The 18,109-nt window shown below is 41.1% G+C and overlaps 1 protein-coding gene across 2 annotated transcripts; it reads left to right on the top strand.

Moving 5' to 3' along the window:
• The first annotated feature begins 10,726 nt into the window (after nt 1-10,726).
• Nucleotides 10,727-12,980, top strand: LOC117505131 (high mobility group nucleosome-binding domain-containing protein 5-like). 2 transcript variants are annotated; one of them, XM_034164675.1, is made up of 4 exons: nt 10,727-10,872; nt 10,971-11,061; nt 12,281-12,679; nt 12,829-12,980. In XM_034164675.1, the coding sequence occupies exons 2-3, from the start codon at nt 10,974-10,976 to the stop codon at nt 12,655-12,657; spliced, it is 465 nt and encodes a 154-aa protein (XP_034020566.1). In that variant the 5' UTR covers nt 10,727-10,872; nt 10,971-10,973; the 3' UTR covers nt 12,658-12,679; nt 12,829-12,980. The 2 variants fall into 2 exon arrangements, with proteins under 2 accessions (XP_034020566.1, XP_034020565.1); XM_034164674.1 differs by having other exon boundaries at nt 10,745-10,876; nt 12,829-12,979.
• The last annotated feature ends 5,129 nt before the right edge of the window (nt 12,981-18,109 follow it).

The following is an 18,109-nucleotide window of genomic DNA, read 5'->3' as shown; positions in this document are numbered from 1 at the left end:
GTTTTGAAACAGGGAATTTAGCCATGCTACCTTCACCAGTATGTTGTGCATTTATTTCTCTGTTATTGACCAAAAAATCAAACAATTTAAATTTTCAATGTATTTAATTTTATATGTCGCCAAATTACAGCAAAGTTGCCTCAAGGTGCTTTGCACAAGTAAGGTCTAACCTAACCAACCCCTAGAATAAGCACACAGGCGACAGTGGTAAGGAAGAACTCCCTCTGATTTGAAAGAAACCTCAAGCAGACCAGACTCAAAGGGGTGACCCTCTGCTTAGGCCATTCTAACAGTTATAAGGGTTTTACAAAGCTGAAGAAACAGAAAACAAGAATTCAAAACAGCACGACATAATAACAGAAGAATATATATTTGATGAGAAGTCCATGCAGGCGTTCGTGCCACAGGCAGGGGTTCCTGCAGCAGAGTCCATTCCAAATGCAGACTGCAGTGTGTGGCACCAGCTTCAGGCATAGCATCTCATGGTCAGTCTGGCACCCTGGCTTTGGTAGCTGTCCTGCTATCTGTGCCTCTGACAGAGAGAAAAAGACCACAATCGGTCAGCCAGAAGAACTACACCTGAGGTATAATTCCTCAGCAGTAAATCAACAGGAAAGCAGAGAAAATACTAAGGTGATCACCGGCCGCTAGCCTTAAGCTTCACTAACAAACCCAGAATTTAGATAAAGTTGAGGGCGAGACCTGCTCCATTTACTAATAGAATGAATTTAGAAAGATAGGAAGTGTAGTACCATACTATGGAAGTATGCTAGCCATATGAAAGGGAGCATAAATGTGTCTTAAGTCTAGACTTGAAAGTCTCCACAGAATCTGAGTGTTTTGTTGATGCAGGGAGATCATTCCACAGAACAGGGGCACGATAAGAGAAAACTCTGTGACCCACAGATTTTTTATTCCCCCTAGGGACACTAAGTAGTCCTGCACCCTGAGAACGCAGAGCCCCTGCTGGTATGTAAGTTTTAATTAAGTCAGCTAAGTAGGGAGGTGCCAGTCTGTGAATAATTTTATAGGTTAGTAGCAGAAACTTAAAATCAGATCTCACAGGGACAGGAAGCCAGTGAAGAGACACCAAAATGGGGGTTAATGGACTGCATTTATACAGCTTTTCCATCTGTATCAAATGCTCAAAGCACTTTACACATCAGTGCCTCACATTCACCCCGATATCAGGCTGTGGCCATGCAATGCTTCCAATACACACCGGGACCAACTAGGGGATTAAGGACCTTTCTCAAGAGCCTTTAGTGATTCGCCGTTCAGGCTGGATTTGAACTGAGGATCCTCTGGGCTCAAGCCCAACGCTGAACCACTAGACCATCACCTCCCCTAAATGTGTGTAATGGTTGGGTGTAATGTGGTCAAACTTTCTGTTTCCTGTCAAAAGTCTGGCAGCAGCATTTTGAACCAGTTGGAGAGCCCTAATGCTGGACTGCGGTAAACCAGAAAATAGAACATTGCAGTAGTCCAATCTAGAAGAGATTAAATGCATGGATCAGGGTCTCAGCATCAGCCATAGACAGGATGGGACGAATCTTCACTGTATTTCGCAGGTGGAAGAAAGCAGTCCTAGTAATATTTCTAATGTGGAGGTCAAAGGACAGTGTAAGATCAAAAATTACCCCAAGGTTCATCACTTTGTCAATGTGACGTATGACACACGTGCATAGGCTAAGCATTAGCTGGTCAAATTGATGCCGATGTCTCACTGGACCAAGAACCATCTTTTCAGTCTTATCAGAGTTTGAAAGTAAGAAACTGCTGGACATCCAGCTTTTTACTGATGCAAGGCAATCCTCAAAAGTCTTTTTGTGGATGAGATTATCAGCAGTTATAACAATGATGTTTGCTCAGTAGTAAAAAAAAAAGTTTCATCTGCTGTGACTGGATAGCATGTATCCTTAGCGCTTGGCATCACAGTTTATTGCAACTTGCACCTTTCCCAGAAGCTGCTGTCATCTGAGCACTGATATTGATATTGCATGTGCTTATAGACAAAAACAAATAAGAGACAAAATTCAATTTATTATTCAACTAAACCGCAAATATATGAATTTTTTAACATTTATGAAACACTTCTCTAAACAAGGCCATAGGGTCACTGACCCTAAAGAGATTCCCTCGTGGAGGTGTCTCCAAACCTCACCTGGTTCCATTTGTACACATGCAGATGGAGGAGGATATTTAAGCGCAGGAACACGAGCGGTCCCACCCGAGCCCCAGGGCGAAGTGATGGTGGAAAAATAAACATACGAAAAGCAAAGTTTGAACATCTGAATGTCAGTTCACTTCTCACATGGCACAACAGCAACATTAAAAAAATATGTGGTGAGAAAATGAACAATAATGAGACATGACCCCTGTTAATTAAAATAATGAATTATGCTGAAAGTCTCTGCATGTTCACACGTTTGGTTTCAGCGTTTGCAGTTCAACCTCCCTGGCACAGGGTGGCGGTGCAGCTACTCAAGTACTTTGAGTTCATATTTCTTCATGCTCTCCGACTTTTGCATTGAATGTGCCCACAGACCACAGATGATATCTCAGTCCCCCGTGAAATGGTAAATTCAGACAGTTTTGTGGAATTCAGTTTCAGTTTTATTAATTTATATCGCGCCATCTCACGACTGAATCGCCTCAAGGTGCTTCACACAACACACAATTCATAGCAGCACAAAGTGAATTAAAATTGAAAAGGGCACAGTAAAAAGGTAAAAACAGTAGAATAAAAAGAAATTACAAAGCAAACATAAAAACAAAATAAATTAACGATAAGACAGTCTAAAACTTTTGTGTCGATTTTGTGGTCAAAATTCAAAGTAAGAGCAGCATTTTCCCCCAAGATGCCATTAATGAATAAACTGAGCCTGTTTTTGTTGCGTGTGGTGGGGTCAGTCGGGTTTGGGAGCACCTTTTGATTCTGACGCATGTTGCCGCACCCACCACACCATGGAACCGCCTTGGGTCCTGGGTGCCAACCACCCAGACAGACAACGGCTCCATTCCCACCTCTCAGAAGTACCCACCTGTCTGTTGCAGTAAGATGAAATGTGGGAGTTTTCCTGACCTTCTCCAGCCACAGTGAGACATCTGCGTCCTGGACCATGTCCAGAGAAAAACACCACATCTACGGAATGTCAAACCTAATGTTCCATTACTTGTTTGACTGGGTCATTCCTGTGATTCTCCAGAGTTCTGGTACCAAAGATATTCACCCGCTGACTTACAGTTATGGTTATATTGAGATTTAAGTTACGTTTTTGGAGGAAGAAAAAGCTCAAGGTGACACCATAGATTCCTGCATCAGCTGTTTCACTGCCTTTGCAGTCTCACTGGGATTTGGTGGTTTTCAGCTGACTGGAGGATCAGCTGCAGGAACGCTGATACCGAAGATCATCATGCGGCCAATAACTGAAACAAACCTTCAAATACAAGCACCAAATTTGGCACAAATACACCTTAGACGTCACTGTTTGGAAAAACCGATTGGCCACTTGAATTTTCAATAGGTAACCTGGTAGGGGTCAATTGAAGATTTACACAGGGGTCAAAATTAAAATATGCTCCAATTATAGTGAAAGCTATACCACATTATTTGTCTGATCATAAAGTTTCCAAAAAGGTATTGTTTGGACAAACTGACTGAATGTCACAGTTAGTCTTGACAGTGTTGAATGTTTGGTCCCCAAAGTAAAGGTCAAACAAGGTTAGCGTCCATTGGATTCTATGACATGTGACATGTTACCCTGTAAAGTTATAACTAAACATGATACATGGTCCAAATTATTCCTTTTTAAAACCATGTTAACTCGGCTAATAATTTGCATCACTTTTTACCAAAATTGGAGCAACTTTAACTTTTGACCCCTGTACAAAATGAAACTGACCTTTGTCACCATTCTTGCTGTTTTTATCCCTTAACTCCAGAACATTCAGTCACAGATTGTCCAAACTATACCTTTTTGGAATCTTTATGATCAGACAAATAATGTGGTATAGCTTTCAATATGATTAGAGCTTCTTCTAATTTTGACCCGTGTGTAATTCTTCAATTGACCTCGACCTGAACGCCGATTGCAAATTCAAGTGGCCAATTGGTTTCTTCAGAGGATAATGTCTAAGAAGTATTTGTGCTGATTTTGATGCTTGTATCACCATTTGCAGGATTCGGCTCTAAATATTATCTGCTGCACTATGCTTAAAGTCGCCATGCCAGTGGGACAAGACCATTCCAGTTCTCTGCCAGTGCCTTGTGGAGATTTGAAAAAGAAAACACTTTTATTTTTCAGTGTACCGGTAAAATTAGGATGTTCTTCAGCCTAATTATTAGACACAATTCAGCCACAGGTTGCACACAGGTTCAGCAGGACAAGTCATCCTGGCTGGAACAACCGCTGCGAGTTGTTGCGTACAGGCTAGAGATCAGTACACAGCAAGACGGTCCTGCAAGTGATGGTGTCCATGAGGGAGGCAGCAAGAGTGTAAGCAAGAAAATCAAGCAGAGGGTCAAAACACAATGAACAAACATACCAAGCGAATGGTCAGCTATACTCAGGAGGCACGAAGAGGCAGCGCGAGTCAGAAACTATGGAACGAACACAAGTGACCAGGCATGACAGCGAGACAATCTGGCACTTGTCGGAGTGCATGTGAAATCAAAAGCCCAGCTGACAGGAAACCAATGAAAACGCACAGAGAGCAAATGTCAAAATAATAGCATAAGGAATAATTAACACAGAGGGAGACATTAGGAGAGACACAGTTCTTACATTAGTAAGACACTGACACAAGGAGAAGGTCTTATGGAGACATGAACGTCCATGTAGAGAGCCGTTTGGTGATACTGAAAACTTTGTAAGAGAATGAAGGTTCAGGTTTTTAGGGTCCTGGTGCTTCCTGTTTTCCTGTGTGGTAATGAGATCTGGATGCTGACCTCTGAGCAAAGGCAGTGATCTGATATCTGTGGTACCAAGTTGGATTGACTTTGCATCAAAGGAACGGTTACTTAGACTTAGATTTGCATTATGAGTGAACGATAGTGTTGACATTTTGTCCATCATTGTTGATGACCTCAATGACTGGAGAAGGTCAAGGACACGCCCACACCTCACCTGGCTGCAGTAGGGAGAGAGTTCAAGAGGTGGGAACGGTCTGGTTGTTTACCTGGGTGGTTGCCATCCAGAGGCCACAGTGATTCTGTAGTGTGGTGGACGAGGTGACACAACCTGAACTTTGTTTTATTATTATTATTATTATTTTTACTTGCTGACGTCATTGACATTTATTCTGCTTTTGTGCTTCTTACTCAATAAAAGGTGAAATGCCAGCAGGTGACTGTGTTATTTCACCCTTTCACTGCAGCGTGCTGGAGTGACACATCATCCTTCTGAAGAGTCAGCGCTGGAGCAGCAGGTGTAAGACAAACATCAGGTGACACCAGGTTTGTTGAAGTGTTGTTTTAGTTGTTTTTCAATTTGAGCCTTTGGGGCTTCCTGAAAAAGGAGCCATTAAGTCACTTGTGTGTTCTGTGTTCTCAGCTGAAAAGGCCAAAGTTCACATAAGCTTTTTAACATGTCCAAATATGCACCAAAAATACTTTAACATATTGAATTTATCATCACTTTGTGGTATAAATTAATGCGTTAGTTGTCATAAAAAATAACTTCAATTTTTTTTAAGTGTCTCACACACACACACACACACACACAAAAGGAGGACTAAAATCATGGGGGGGGGGGGGGGGTTAAAAGTGGACTTCTCAGCATAAAAATGATACATAAAGAAAAATAATTAAAGTAGCAAATAAGTTGAAGTTTGGAAGCCTGACCTGCTTGAGGAACGTGTTCCAACATGTTTGCCCTCCAGCATTAAAGGGCCCGTCGCTCTCACTTTTAAAGTTTTATATTTAATGTTTTATAAAATAAAAACATGTTACATTTATGACCAACAAAGAGATGTCATTTCACAAAAAGAAATAACCTTTATTTGTCCTGCTGCTGCTGTTACACAAGTTATAGATCCATAAACCCTGAGATATGAAATACATTGTATCTGGATTAAAACCTAAAGGATGATGTCAAGCGCACGCATTTCCGGTCACTTCGAGGTAAATACTGACCACTTGTAACACTTTAAAACTGCTTCCAGTGACCTTGACCTTTAATTTGATGACCTCAACCTCAGCAGGCTTCGATATGAACTTGGTCCAAACACATTTTGAAGTTTTCAGTATCATGAACCACAAATTTGATTGAATCTTTATGTAAACTATTGCTAAATCCTTCTAAATAAGTAGTTGTAATTTAAAGTTCCTTTCAGGGTTATGTTGCAGCGTCGACATCATCACTTGAAACCTTCTGCTTTCTGCGTGACACATTGGCTGTCCGCCCGGCGCCTCGGGGCTCAGCCAAAACAGGTGGAAAAACAAATATCAGAAAAAGAACGTCTTTGATGTTTTGGAACGTCAGTACACGGATAACATGTTGAATCTGAGAGGACGCCACAGAAGAGAAACGTTTCAGAGCAAAGCTGGTGTTTCTGAACATCTGTCAAAAGCAACACGTTCATCAAATTGTTGAAAGGATGAAGAGGGCGATGAGTGTTGAGCTATCAAAACCCAGCTTCCCTCTGAAGGACCATTTTTGGGCCTCGTGAACTGTGTTCACGATGTCTTTGGGGTCACTCTTGTGTTTGACCTCATGTTGTTGCATCATTTCTTACCTGCAGTGACACATCATCACTGAACTCCACCGGTACTGGATCAGCGGGTGTAAAACAAACACCAGCCAGCAAGGCCTTTTCCAAATGTTAGTTTAAATGCTGAAGTCCAGCCGGAGGCTTTTTCTTCAGCAGGGAGTGAGAAACCGACAGCACACATCCTGATGGGTCTCTGTTATTATTAATATTTATTGCAGTCACAGTGAATGCTGCACAGGTTTCCTCAAATCCCACAGAGTGAAGTAAAAGTAAAAAAAAAAAAAAAAAAAAAAGACTAAATGCACTTTCTGTATAGAGGAATGGATACAATGTGAACATATGGGGGAGGGGGGGGGGTGTCAGATTATTCTGTCAAAATATGAGCAGTGGAGTTGATAACATTTACCAGATCCCATCTCATCCACGTGTCAAAGGTGTCGGAGCTTCTCACGTGTGCACAAGAACACACAAAAATCATCTCTTTCTGTGTTGATGAAATGTATCAAGCTGCTGTGAATGTTACAAAACTTGAAGGAATTCCAGCCAGAATTAAAAATAATAAATAAATAAAAGAATAAGGTTTGTGTAGACCTTATCCCAAAATAAGGTATGACACCAGTCTCGCTGGATATTTCATTACTGGTACTAGATTTTAATGTCAACATTTGTTGTATCTTCACATCACAATATGTTATTGAGCTTCATAATCTGTGAGGGAATGAAGTCAGAAAAATCCACACAAACAGCGGAACGTGAGGGTTTGAGCAGCCGATCGGCTTGTTTCTGCACTGGACTACAAGGAATACTTACTTATTGTCAAAATGTTCTTCAAAGTCCAGAGATGTTTTCAAAAGTCAGGATGACCAAGAATGTTACCAACTGACTGACCACCCGCTGAGCCGCAGGCCTTGGACCATTGTTTGCTAATGGACTTACTAATGTGGAGACTGTTCATTGGTTGAACTACATGTTTAATCCAAATACAAACATTTAATGAAGGAGCTTAGCCCAAACTCAGGAGTATATAATCACGTGGAAATCACGTCAGAAATGTTCTTTCTTCAGCTGAAGACTTCGGCTTGTTACCTGCCAACAACTAACCAGCAAACCCAACAACACCAAAGGTGAGTGCAGTATTTTCATGCAACACTTTTCACCGCCATCAATAAGATTAGTCAGAAATAAAGTGACTGTTGTAAGACTAGTGAGGGAAGCCACCAAGACATCTGTGACAACTCTGAAGAAGTTATAGGTTTCTGTGACAGCGGTTGGAGAAATTGTGCAATTTTTTTCTGTTCCATCACTGCTCTCAGCTTCACCGTGGAGTGGAACAGATCTCGGCTGGCATCTCCCATGTGCCTTCTGGCAAACTGCAGCTGAAATCTAATATCTTCTTTTTAAGATGTTGTATAACTGGTGATGCACCAGCGAAAAGATGCACTGTGTGCGGTTTCTCTAGTCATAACCAGAGATGAGCATGATTTTTCAGGGTTGTCTGGGTGTTTTGGTGGCTTTCCTCACGTGTCTCCAACTTGTGCAGTCACTCAGTTTTTGAGACCCACCTCCTGCACATTTCCCGTAGAGTAGCAAACTGTACTTCCTCACGATTTATCTAAATTAAATTTGAGACCCATTCAGTGACTTGTGAATGCTCATGTGTGTATTTCCTAAAGAAAACTCTGTAAAAGTGATGATTTAGTTGAAGGTACTATATGCATGCCATTGTTTTGGATTTTATGTTTTTATTTCATTTATGTCATGTTATAGAGATGAGTTTTCACTCTTTAAAGGGCATCATTCTAGAAATTTTAATACAAAGAGGCCTCTTTTTTATGTCAGTACAAAATTTAAATTGTCTGGCAGCACTGTACTTCATAAATGTGGTTGATTCTTTATGATTTTTATTCTTTCTTGTCTTTCAGAAAATGAGAATCCAGATTGTGCTCGTGCTCTTTGCCTTCCTGGCTGTGATTAATGCAGCACCGACACAAAACGATGCTGATGTCAAAGGTAATGTCATCAGATGTAATTGTGCACTGTGATCTGATGGAGGTGAAGGTTGTGTGTGCACCGCTCTATTCTTTACATACCGATGCATTATCATTGTTCTTTATGGACATGCCCCTTTTTTTTAAAACTCCCACAGAGTCTTTAGCTGACGGCTCCAGTAAACTGAACGTAAAGCTTCAAGCCAATTCTGATCTCAGACCCAAAGAGCTTGATGCCGAAGACCCTACAGCTGATGCAAGCAAAGAGGACGCGTTCAAGGATGATGCTGATGAAGATGATGAGCTAAAGGATGATGCAGCTGAGGATGAGGAGGAAAAGGATGATGCAGCTGAGGATGAGGAGGAAAAAGATGATCCTGTAGAAGATGAAGAGCTAAATGATGATGACCTTGAAGATGACACAGCTGAGGATGAAGGTGCTGAGGATGAAGAACCAAAGGCTGATGCTTCTAAAGATGAGGCACCAAAGTCTGATGCTGCCAGTGCCGAAGAGCAAAAGGGAGCTGCTGGTGCTGGTGAAAAGGCTGAGGACAAAGATTCTAAAGATGAGAGTGTCGAAGACAAAAAAACAGAGGGTGAGTCTGCCAAGGATGAGGAGTCTGAGGATGATTCTGTAGAGGATGAGGAGTCTGAGGATGATTCTGTAGAGGATGAGGAGTCTGAGGATGATTCCGTAGAGGATGAGGAGTCTGAGGATGATTCCGTAGAGGACGAGGAGTCTGAGGATGAAGACTTTGATCTCAAACAGGATTCTGACCTGAAGGGACTTGATCATCAAGAACCCAACCACAAGAAAAAAGAGGCTAACTGACTCCAGAAATCAATCCTGAATGTCACAAGGTATTTTTGTACTATAAAAACAAAACAAGGGGACACAACAAAGACAAAGTATAAATAATGGCACTTTAATCATTAGTATGGTTGTCACGACTTGTCTGCGATGTTAAAAATATTTGAAAATGGATCCACCTCTACATGTGGATCCAATCAAATTGTAATTCTCGAATTTGGAGAATCGCGACTAACAGAATGAGGAACAGCAACACTCACCGCGACATTCTAACTTTTCATTCATGCTTGCTCACAGAATTCCTCACAGCCACTTGGAAAATAATTACAAACTTTCCACATTATCAGATTTGTGCTGATTTCCTCTTGATGTGGCTCATCAGAAGAGGAGGACACTAATTTTTTTGAACCCCAAGCAGCCGTTTGTGTAGTAGAACCAGCTGAGTGGTTGTCAGGGAGCCGTGACATCATCACCTTGGAGCTCTGTTAGCTGCTGACAAACTAAACAAATTAGCCAACCGACATCTCTGCGTAAACGTTCCGAATCCAGAAAATCTCACTCATCTCAACATCCTGACACTTCTTGTAGATGTTTCAGCAGAACATGCAACACACGTTTGTAACATATTTCAACATATATTGATATTAAGTCCTGATTTAGACTTTATTCAGATTGGAATAACTTCCTGCAGTTGTTTATTGGGTCTGACTGATTTGGGTGTGTGTGTGTGGGTGTGTGTGTGTGTGCGCACGCGCGCTTGTTCTTTGCAGCTGTCCAGCGATGGAGACTAAACCCTCATTAGATCTTCAGCACCTTCATCATCATCACTTTAGTTTGATGTGGTACCAACAACACGCCATCATACCTTTGACACCAGTGTAAAAAAAAAAACAAAAAAAACAATAATAAAAAACCTCTGACAGCATGAAATAAAATGTTTTGTCTCAGCCTCGATGTCAGTTTATTGTGTCTTGAGTCTGGTGGAAGTGTTGGCGTGTGCACGTCAGCCCACATGCAAACAAATTCAGGCAACAGAAAACCAACTGTAAAAGATAAGATGAGAGATTAAAAGAATAAGGGGATTGGGGGAAAGGAGCAGCGCTGGTTTGACTTCACATGGTGCATGTGCGCTGCACGTGCGCGTCAAGCATTTGTTTTGGAGCACAGTGACATGTGGAAGCTTTTCATTGGAAGAACTCTGCTGTTGTCTCAGTACAAACACTGAAAAAAATATGCAAATTGTGGCCTCCAGAGCATATATACATCGAGTGAAGCAGATCGATCACAGTACAGCTGATTCCAGTGGAAAACATCAGTCCAGTGACGGTGTTCTGACCCAAAGACAACAACGCATAAAAGGTGAGTGTGGAAAGTTTTAACTTGAGCAAGGATCTAAAATGGTCATGAAGTGCTTGCAAGCAAATTTGATATTTTTTCCTTCTTTTGGTATATTTCAGAAAATGAAATTCCATCTGGCATTTCTGCTCTTTGGCCTTTTGGCTCTGAGCAACGCAGCTCCGACAACAAATGAAGCCACCGAAGACGACGGTAATTAAAAAGCCTCAGCTGTTAATGTCATTTCTAGCACATTGTGGCATCTATAACAATGTACCGACAAAATGGTTTAGTCCTCATCAGTACACATCAGAAAATTCACTGATCCATACACCTTCTTGTTCTTTAACACAATGAACATGTGTGTTTGTTTGACTTTTGAGCATCTGGATGACAAACTTCATTTCATTTTGAAAAAAACTTTGGTTTGTCTGTGTTTTTTTTTTTTTGCTGCAGTAAACTTTTCAGTACAGAATTACTGCAGTTACTCTGCTGCAAATAACCCGAATAAAATGACTGAAAAAGTGACACAAAGCTCAAAGTGTGACTGTGGAGTCCAAGCAGGTTCCATTATGTCAAACTGGGGTCCAAGTGGACTCCACAAAAAAAGAAAAAATTATGGGCGCCACAGTATTTAAACTGGATCGGAGTATCGTGAAATTGAAGATAACTGTAGGTGACAATTAATGAAAATACAGTTCAGGAAAATATATCTATAAATAAAGCACCTGGAACTTGGATGGGGTTCAGTCAGATTTTATATTTTATTGAGTTTAAATGTCACTGAACCTGCAGAAAAAAAATTAAAGGGGGTCAAACTGTGTAAAAACAACAACATAGATTTTACTTTAAAATCTTGTTGAGTTTTCATATGATTCTGTGAGTGACTGTAGCAAAGCTGTATCCTCAAATGGCTAGTCTTGGAATCCCAAAACAGCCGCTGGAGAGGTGTCCATCAATCCATAAACTGCCTTGAATCTGATTCTGGTTTTAAAATCTTCCACACCAAGCACAGATTGGTTTTGTTTGAGAAAATCTGACTGAACTAAAAGAATTTTAAATTCCACATAATGTGAAAAGAACTTAAACCTGGGAATTTTGGACTTCAGGTCAAATGAGGAATTTGAAGATGTCTCTTTGGAAAGTCAAAATATTGTCAGTCCCTTCGGCTGCTCCCTTGTTTTTTTTTTTCCCCACTCGGAGTCACCACAGCACATCCAGGGTTGATCTGCATGTTTTATGCCCTTCCTGACGCAACTCCAAATTACATGGAGAAAAATGGCAGGGGTGGGATTGGAACCGGGAACCTTCAGCACTGAAACCAAGCGCACTCATGACTTGGCCACCACCCCTGCCTGAAAAGTCAGAAATATTACTGATGAATTTTTGTCCTGCATAAATGATGCAATAATTGTCTTTGTGGTTTCCACAGATTTGGTTACAGTGGAGGCTGCTCCTGATGATGATCCCTCACCTGCAATATTTCTGATTGAAGACCCCGTTAAATACGAAGAACCAGTTAAAGAAGAGGAGCAGACACATGTGGAACATGTTGAAGAAGCTCCACCAAGTCCTGAAAATGAGGTAGTCAACGTTGAAGGAGAAGATGACCAACCAAAACATGGACCCGAAGATGAGGGGAGACCAGACGATGCAGAAGATGAGGGGAGACCAGACGATGCAGAAGATGAGGGGAGACCAGACCATGCAGAAGATGAGGGGATACCAGACCATGCTGAAGATGGCAACGAATATGACAATGAGGAAAATGATGAGTCTGAAGAAGACAAGGAATCTGAAGATCAATAAGCTCCCTGCAGACATCCTGCCTGTAGGTCACATCCATAAGTTGTTGTATTTTAGAATCATGGTGTTTGTTCCATGAGGTCTCACGGAGACAACGAGGCCGATTAGAACCAAATCCAGTCCAAAGTGTTGATGGTTTTGTTTGTGGCTCCATGTTCATGTGTGTCTCTGCAGCTCTTCATTGTTGTTCTGAAACCACCATGAAGCCTCAAAGACCAGAGATCGATTCCATCTCAGGTCTGATCTTCATCAGCGCTCTGACCATCATCATCATCAACAAACAGCAAATGTCTGAGGGGAAGGAGATCATGTCAAAGTCTGTGACAACATGAAATAAAACGTTTCTCTTCATCAGTGCTCCACTTTTTGTGTCTTTATCAGAAAGAAGAAAACAACCACTGACAAAAATAAAAACACAACTGATACAGTTTATAAAATGTGAATTTAAATTCATTAAATCAAAGGAAGCAACCTGCAGCATTTTAACATTGTATTCTTAGTTCTTATTGATGTTATTATTGAATGAGAAAAGACTGAAGCTGATACTGAATTTAACGCAAAAAATGTGAAACTTCAGTGGAAAATCTGTCACAGTGAGTGTTGTTCTGCAGCTGAGATAAAACTCCTGAATCCACCTTTTAAACCATAACTTTTTCAACCATATCCGTCTTATTCTGCATCTTCAACGGGAGATAATTTGGCTTGTGTTGTTTAATTACATCATATTTGTCAATTACTTGCACAGAGTTTGAGCAGTTTGTGTTTTCTGATATCACAGAAAGTGTCTGGTTCTGACAACATGCTCACAGAACTCTAGTTCTGCAAAGAACCCAACAAACATACAAAGAAATAATTAAATATTCACATCAGTAATATACAGTGGTGTCAAAAGTACACACATTTGTTACTTAAGTAGAAGTATAGATACTGCAGTTTAAAAACACTCTGGTAAAAGTTGAAGTATCAACTTGACCTCTTTACTCAAGTAAAAGTGAAAAAGTATGTGCTCCAAAACCTACTTAAAGTACAAAAGTATAAAGTAACCTTTAAAAAAAAAAAAAAAAAGGTAGATGCCACTATATGAATTGAAAGCTTAATTTAAAAACTGATTCGTTCTACATGTGGCCCAAGACCCAAAACCCAAAATTACCCCCAACACCACCTGCACGAAAATGTTTCAATTCTAGAAGCTCTGAAATGCAATCTGGGACTATTCCAGACAATAAACTGCAGTGAGTGCAGCATCCATTTAGTGAAGGAAAAAACCCACAACTTTCCTTATTCAGATTCATTCCAGTAGTATTCTGCTCTTACTAGGATGCAGCTGTTTTCTAGTTTGTCAGATAGTTCTGGAGGAAATAACTGAAGAAATTAACACACTGAAAATATGGTTTGACCGAAACAAACTGTCATTAAATAAGACAGGGATGAAGTGGAGGTGTAAGAGTCACTAGGTGTTTACAGGAAACATTTATTTATGTATGTATGTATTTATTTATGTATGTTCATTGCTTTTATATTTTCTGTGTTTCTATTCAGGTTCTTTTTGTCTCTTTCTCTAAAATTGTATATAATAATCATTAGATTATTAATATATAAACAAAAATAAATGTAAGAAATATTACAATTTGAAAACAAATGCACCCGAACGTGATGAGAGCTGCAATTGCTAAATGCTAAGTTTTAACATTGAAAATGCCATAGACATGCTAACGTGTTAGCGTCGCTCCCATTTTTAAGTTATAAAATACATCTATCAACTGTTTCAGAAGAACATAACAGGTCGGTTTAACATAGAAAAGGTAAATAATACTCACAGACGTATGCTCTTTAGGGTTTTAGCGGGGGAAAATTAAGCGAAAGAAAGAAGGAATAAACGAAGCAATAGGTCGAAGCATTGCTTCAATCTGCGAACCACTGCTTCGATTGGTTCACGGTTCAAAGCAAAGCCGCGCTGCAGAAAAGTTGATTACAGGCGCACATGACGTGAAATATATACATATATAAATATTAAACTGAAGCCAAGAGTAACGAGGCTGTTTGTTTTAAAAATGTAAGGAATAGAAAGTACAGATACTTGTGTGAAAATGTAATAAGTAGTAGGCAGAAAAATAAGTAAAGGAGTAAAGTATAGATACCTAAAAAGTGTACTTAAGTACAGTAACGAAGTTCGTTACTTGACACCTCTGGTAATATAGTATGAATCGTTTGTTGAATGATGCAGTGCTGGGAAGTATTAAAGTACAGTTACTACTGTATTTTCTGGAACATAAGTTATTTTTATTTACTAGTTTGGGAGGTCCTGCGACTTATAGTCCAGTGCAAGTTGTATATCAAAAATGTCCTGTCAGTTTATCTTGTTTTATCACATTACATGATACATGAGTGCAAGCTGGACCGTCTCGGTCCAGCTTGCACTCGACCGAGACGGACGCACTTTTCTCTTCTCCCTCCCTCCTTATCTTTCCTGCTTTTGTGGCGTGTTGTCTGTGAGGCTGCAGCTTTGCTCTTCTGGAAACGACAAAAATGGATCTGTTAAAGTGGTCTCTGAACGCAATTGACACTATTTTTTTCTACAAGATCCTCGGGAGCGGAGGACCCGACCTGTCCTGCTGGGACGCATGTGATGGGTTACGTGATGGACTCGTGGAGGAGATGGCAGGTCATGTGCCTTTACATGCTTTCTGTGGAGGACGTTGAAGATGTGTACATATTCGGCTTGGTGGTGACCGGCTTTCTGATGTGTGGAGCGGGGCACTTGCTGGTTTACCGGAAAATCAAGAAAGTGGAAGCAGCTTTGATTGGTCGTTCCAAGCTGCCCTATATGATTGATTCGATTGGGAAGGCAGTGGCTGCGCAGTCGGCGGGGGTTAACCACGCATTGGATGACATCTCTAGGAAGATTGCAGCCCTGGAAACCCGCTATGACCGTCTGTGAAGACCACATTCTACATTTCAGATGCATTGGGAGCCACTCTGTTCTCAGAACTGTGGAATCTTTCAGGCGTCTGTTAATCTGGCTGTTCATTTGGCTTCCCCAAATACAGCTGCACTTCAAGGTCGCTGTGATAAGATACCTCCTCAGAAGAACAACACTCTTATGCCTCACTCCCTGGTCTTCCCCCCTCCCCTCAGCTTCTCCAGCTCTGACGCAAACTGTGGACTGTCCAGGACTTTCTCAGCCTGCGCAGGGCTGTTCCCTTCCCCCCCAGACTGTCGAACAAGGCCGTCGACGGCGCCAAAACTGGCTGCCTTCCGGAGTGTTCTGATAAACTGGTCCTTTCAAATCTCGGTTGTCGTCCTGTGTCCTTGTTTTGTCTCTGTGATTATTGTTTTTTGTGCTGATGGGATTTTTTTTTTCCTCATAGCCGCTGTGTAATGCAGCGGCTATGAGGGTTTTTTTTCTTCTCCTTTTCCCTCGTGTTTTGCTTCATATATATGTTTTATGTACCGGGCCAGCCTATGTGTTGTGTGTTATGTGTGTTGTTTGTTATGGGTCGGTGCTGGTTTGCTCAGCCCTGCTGTTGACCAAGGCAGGGATGTACATCTGGAGCTGGTCCCCGGGCGCCTAATGGCGACCTCTGCTCCTACTGGCAAATAGGATGGGTTAAATGCAGTAGCCACATTTCATTGTGCAGGAAAGTTCTTCTGTTCTGTGCATATGACAATAAAATTTCCTTGATCCTTGATATGTAATTGGTCAAAATGGAAGTAATCCCTGATATTTCTGTAGAAGTTTCAGTCGCATTAAAGCTGCTGTATTTGATTCATATCTACACTGTGGATGACACAGGAAATATGTTCATGTATATTTATTTGTGTAACTTTCATGAGATATCTTTACTAAAACGTTTTTATTGAATCTTTACCTCAACATATTCTGGCTGCAGTTTGTTGGAACAGATCAAATTAATGAGCTGATGATAGTTTAATGCTTTTTCCTACAGTCTGAAAGCAGAGAAATTAATGTTTTAGAGTTCAGACAACAGACATTGATAAGATACAATGAGCAGCTCGTCCAGTTGTGAATGAGTGACAATCCAGATGCAGAATTTTGTGCTGCTTTTGCAGCCTGCAGGTGGCGTCATCATGCACCACTCCACACAGAGACAGTGTGTGTCAGTTTCTTTTAAACAAGCAAAAAAAAAAAAACCAAACAAAAACATAGTTGCTGGTTTAAATGTTTTCAGTTTCAATCACACCGTGTCTCTAAATGTGGGTGGCCATACAATGCGTCATACACCTTAGAACGCAGCACAAGATGTGGAAACTTCTCATTGGACAAACTGGTGCCACATCAGTACAAACAGTGAACCAATATGTTAATCAGGAGCTCACGAGCATGCAGTTCATCCAGAAAGTATTCACAGCGCTTCACTCCTTCCACATTTTATGTTACAGCCTTATTCCAAAATGGAGTAAATTATTTTTTTTCCCCTCAGCATTCTACTCACAACACCCCATAATGACAACATGAATTTTTTATTTAAATTGTTACAAATTTATTCAAAATAAAACACTAATAAATCACACGCAGAGTCGAGCTGCTGCCCCCGCGACCCGACTCTGGATAAAGCAGAAGAAAATGGATGGATGGATAAATCACACGCACATAAGTATTCACAGCCTTTGTTCAATACTTTGTTTCAACCTCATGTCTTCTTGAATATGATGCCACCAGCTTGGTCCACCTATCTTTGAGCAGTTTGGTCCGTTCCTCTTTGCAGCACCTCTCAAGCTCCATGAGGTTGGATGTGGAGCGTCGGTGCACAGACATTTTGAGATCTCTCCAGAGATGTTCAGTCACATTCAGGTCTGGGCTCTGGCTGGGCCACTCAAGGACATTCACAGAGTTGTCCTGAAGACACTCCTTTGATATCTTGGCTGTGTGTTTAGGGTCATTGTCCTGCTGAAAGATGAACCGTCGCCCCAGTCTGAGGTCAAGAGCACTCTGGAGCAGGTTTTCATCCAGAATGTCTCTTTAGGTTGCTGCATTCAGCTTCCCTCAATCCTGACTAGTCTCCCAGTTCCTGCTGCTGAAAAACATCCCTACAGCATGATGCTGCCACCACCATGCTTCACTGTAGGGATGGTGCCTGCTTTCCTCCAAAAAATGTGCCTTGCATTGACTGGTTAGGGTCAGGCTCATCCTAATGGTTGTTCCCCAGCTGTTAAACCTCTGACTGAAGACTCCACTGAAAACAAATCACCAGTTGATGGAGAACATGTTGAAGAAGCTCCACCAAATTCTGAAACCCAGAAGCTCATGGTTGAAGGAGAAGATGATGAACCACTGGAGTTAGAAGGCAAAGAAGTAGAGGAGCACAAGGAAGCTGAAGATGGAGCAACTCGATGAAGAGCAATTTGATGAAGTTGAAGATGAAAAGCAACTCCACAAAGCTGAAGATGAAGAGCCACATGGAAATGAGGAGGAACACAATGAATCTCCACGACA

The sequence above is a fragment of the Thalassophryne amazonica genome, chromosome 23, assembly GCF_902500255.1.
Source record: "Thalassophryne amazonica chromosome 23, fThaAma1.1, whole genome shotgun sequence".
Lineage (NCBI taxonomy): Eukaryota > Metazoa > Chordata > Actinopteri > Batrachoidiformes > Batrachoididae > Thalassophryne > Thalassophryne amazonica.
This window is presented reverse-complemented; position numbering and strand designations above follow the sequence as displayed.

What these genes read in the sequence shown, in the direction of transcription:
- LOC117505131 (XM_034164675.1), top strand. Translation starts at nt 10,974, where the DNA reads ATGAAATTCCATCTGGCATTTCTGCTCTTTGGCCTTTTGGCTCTGAGC. An exon ending in TGAAGCCACCGAAGACGACG is followed by an intron (nt 11,062 to 12,280) that starts GTAATTAAAAAG and finishes TGGTTTCCACAG; the next exon opens with ATTTGGTTACAGTGGAGGCT.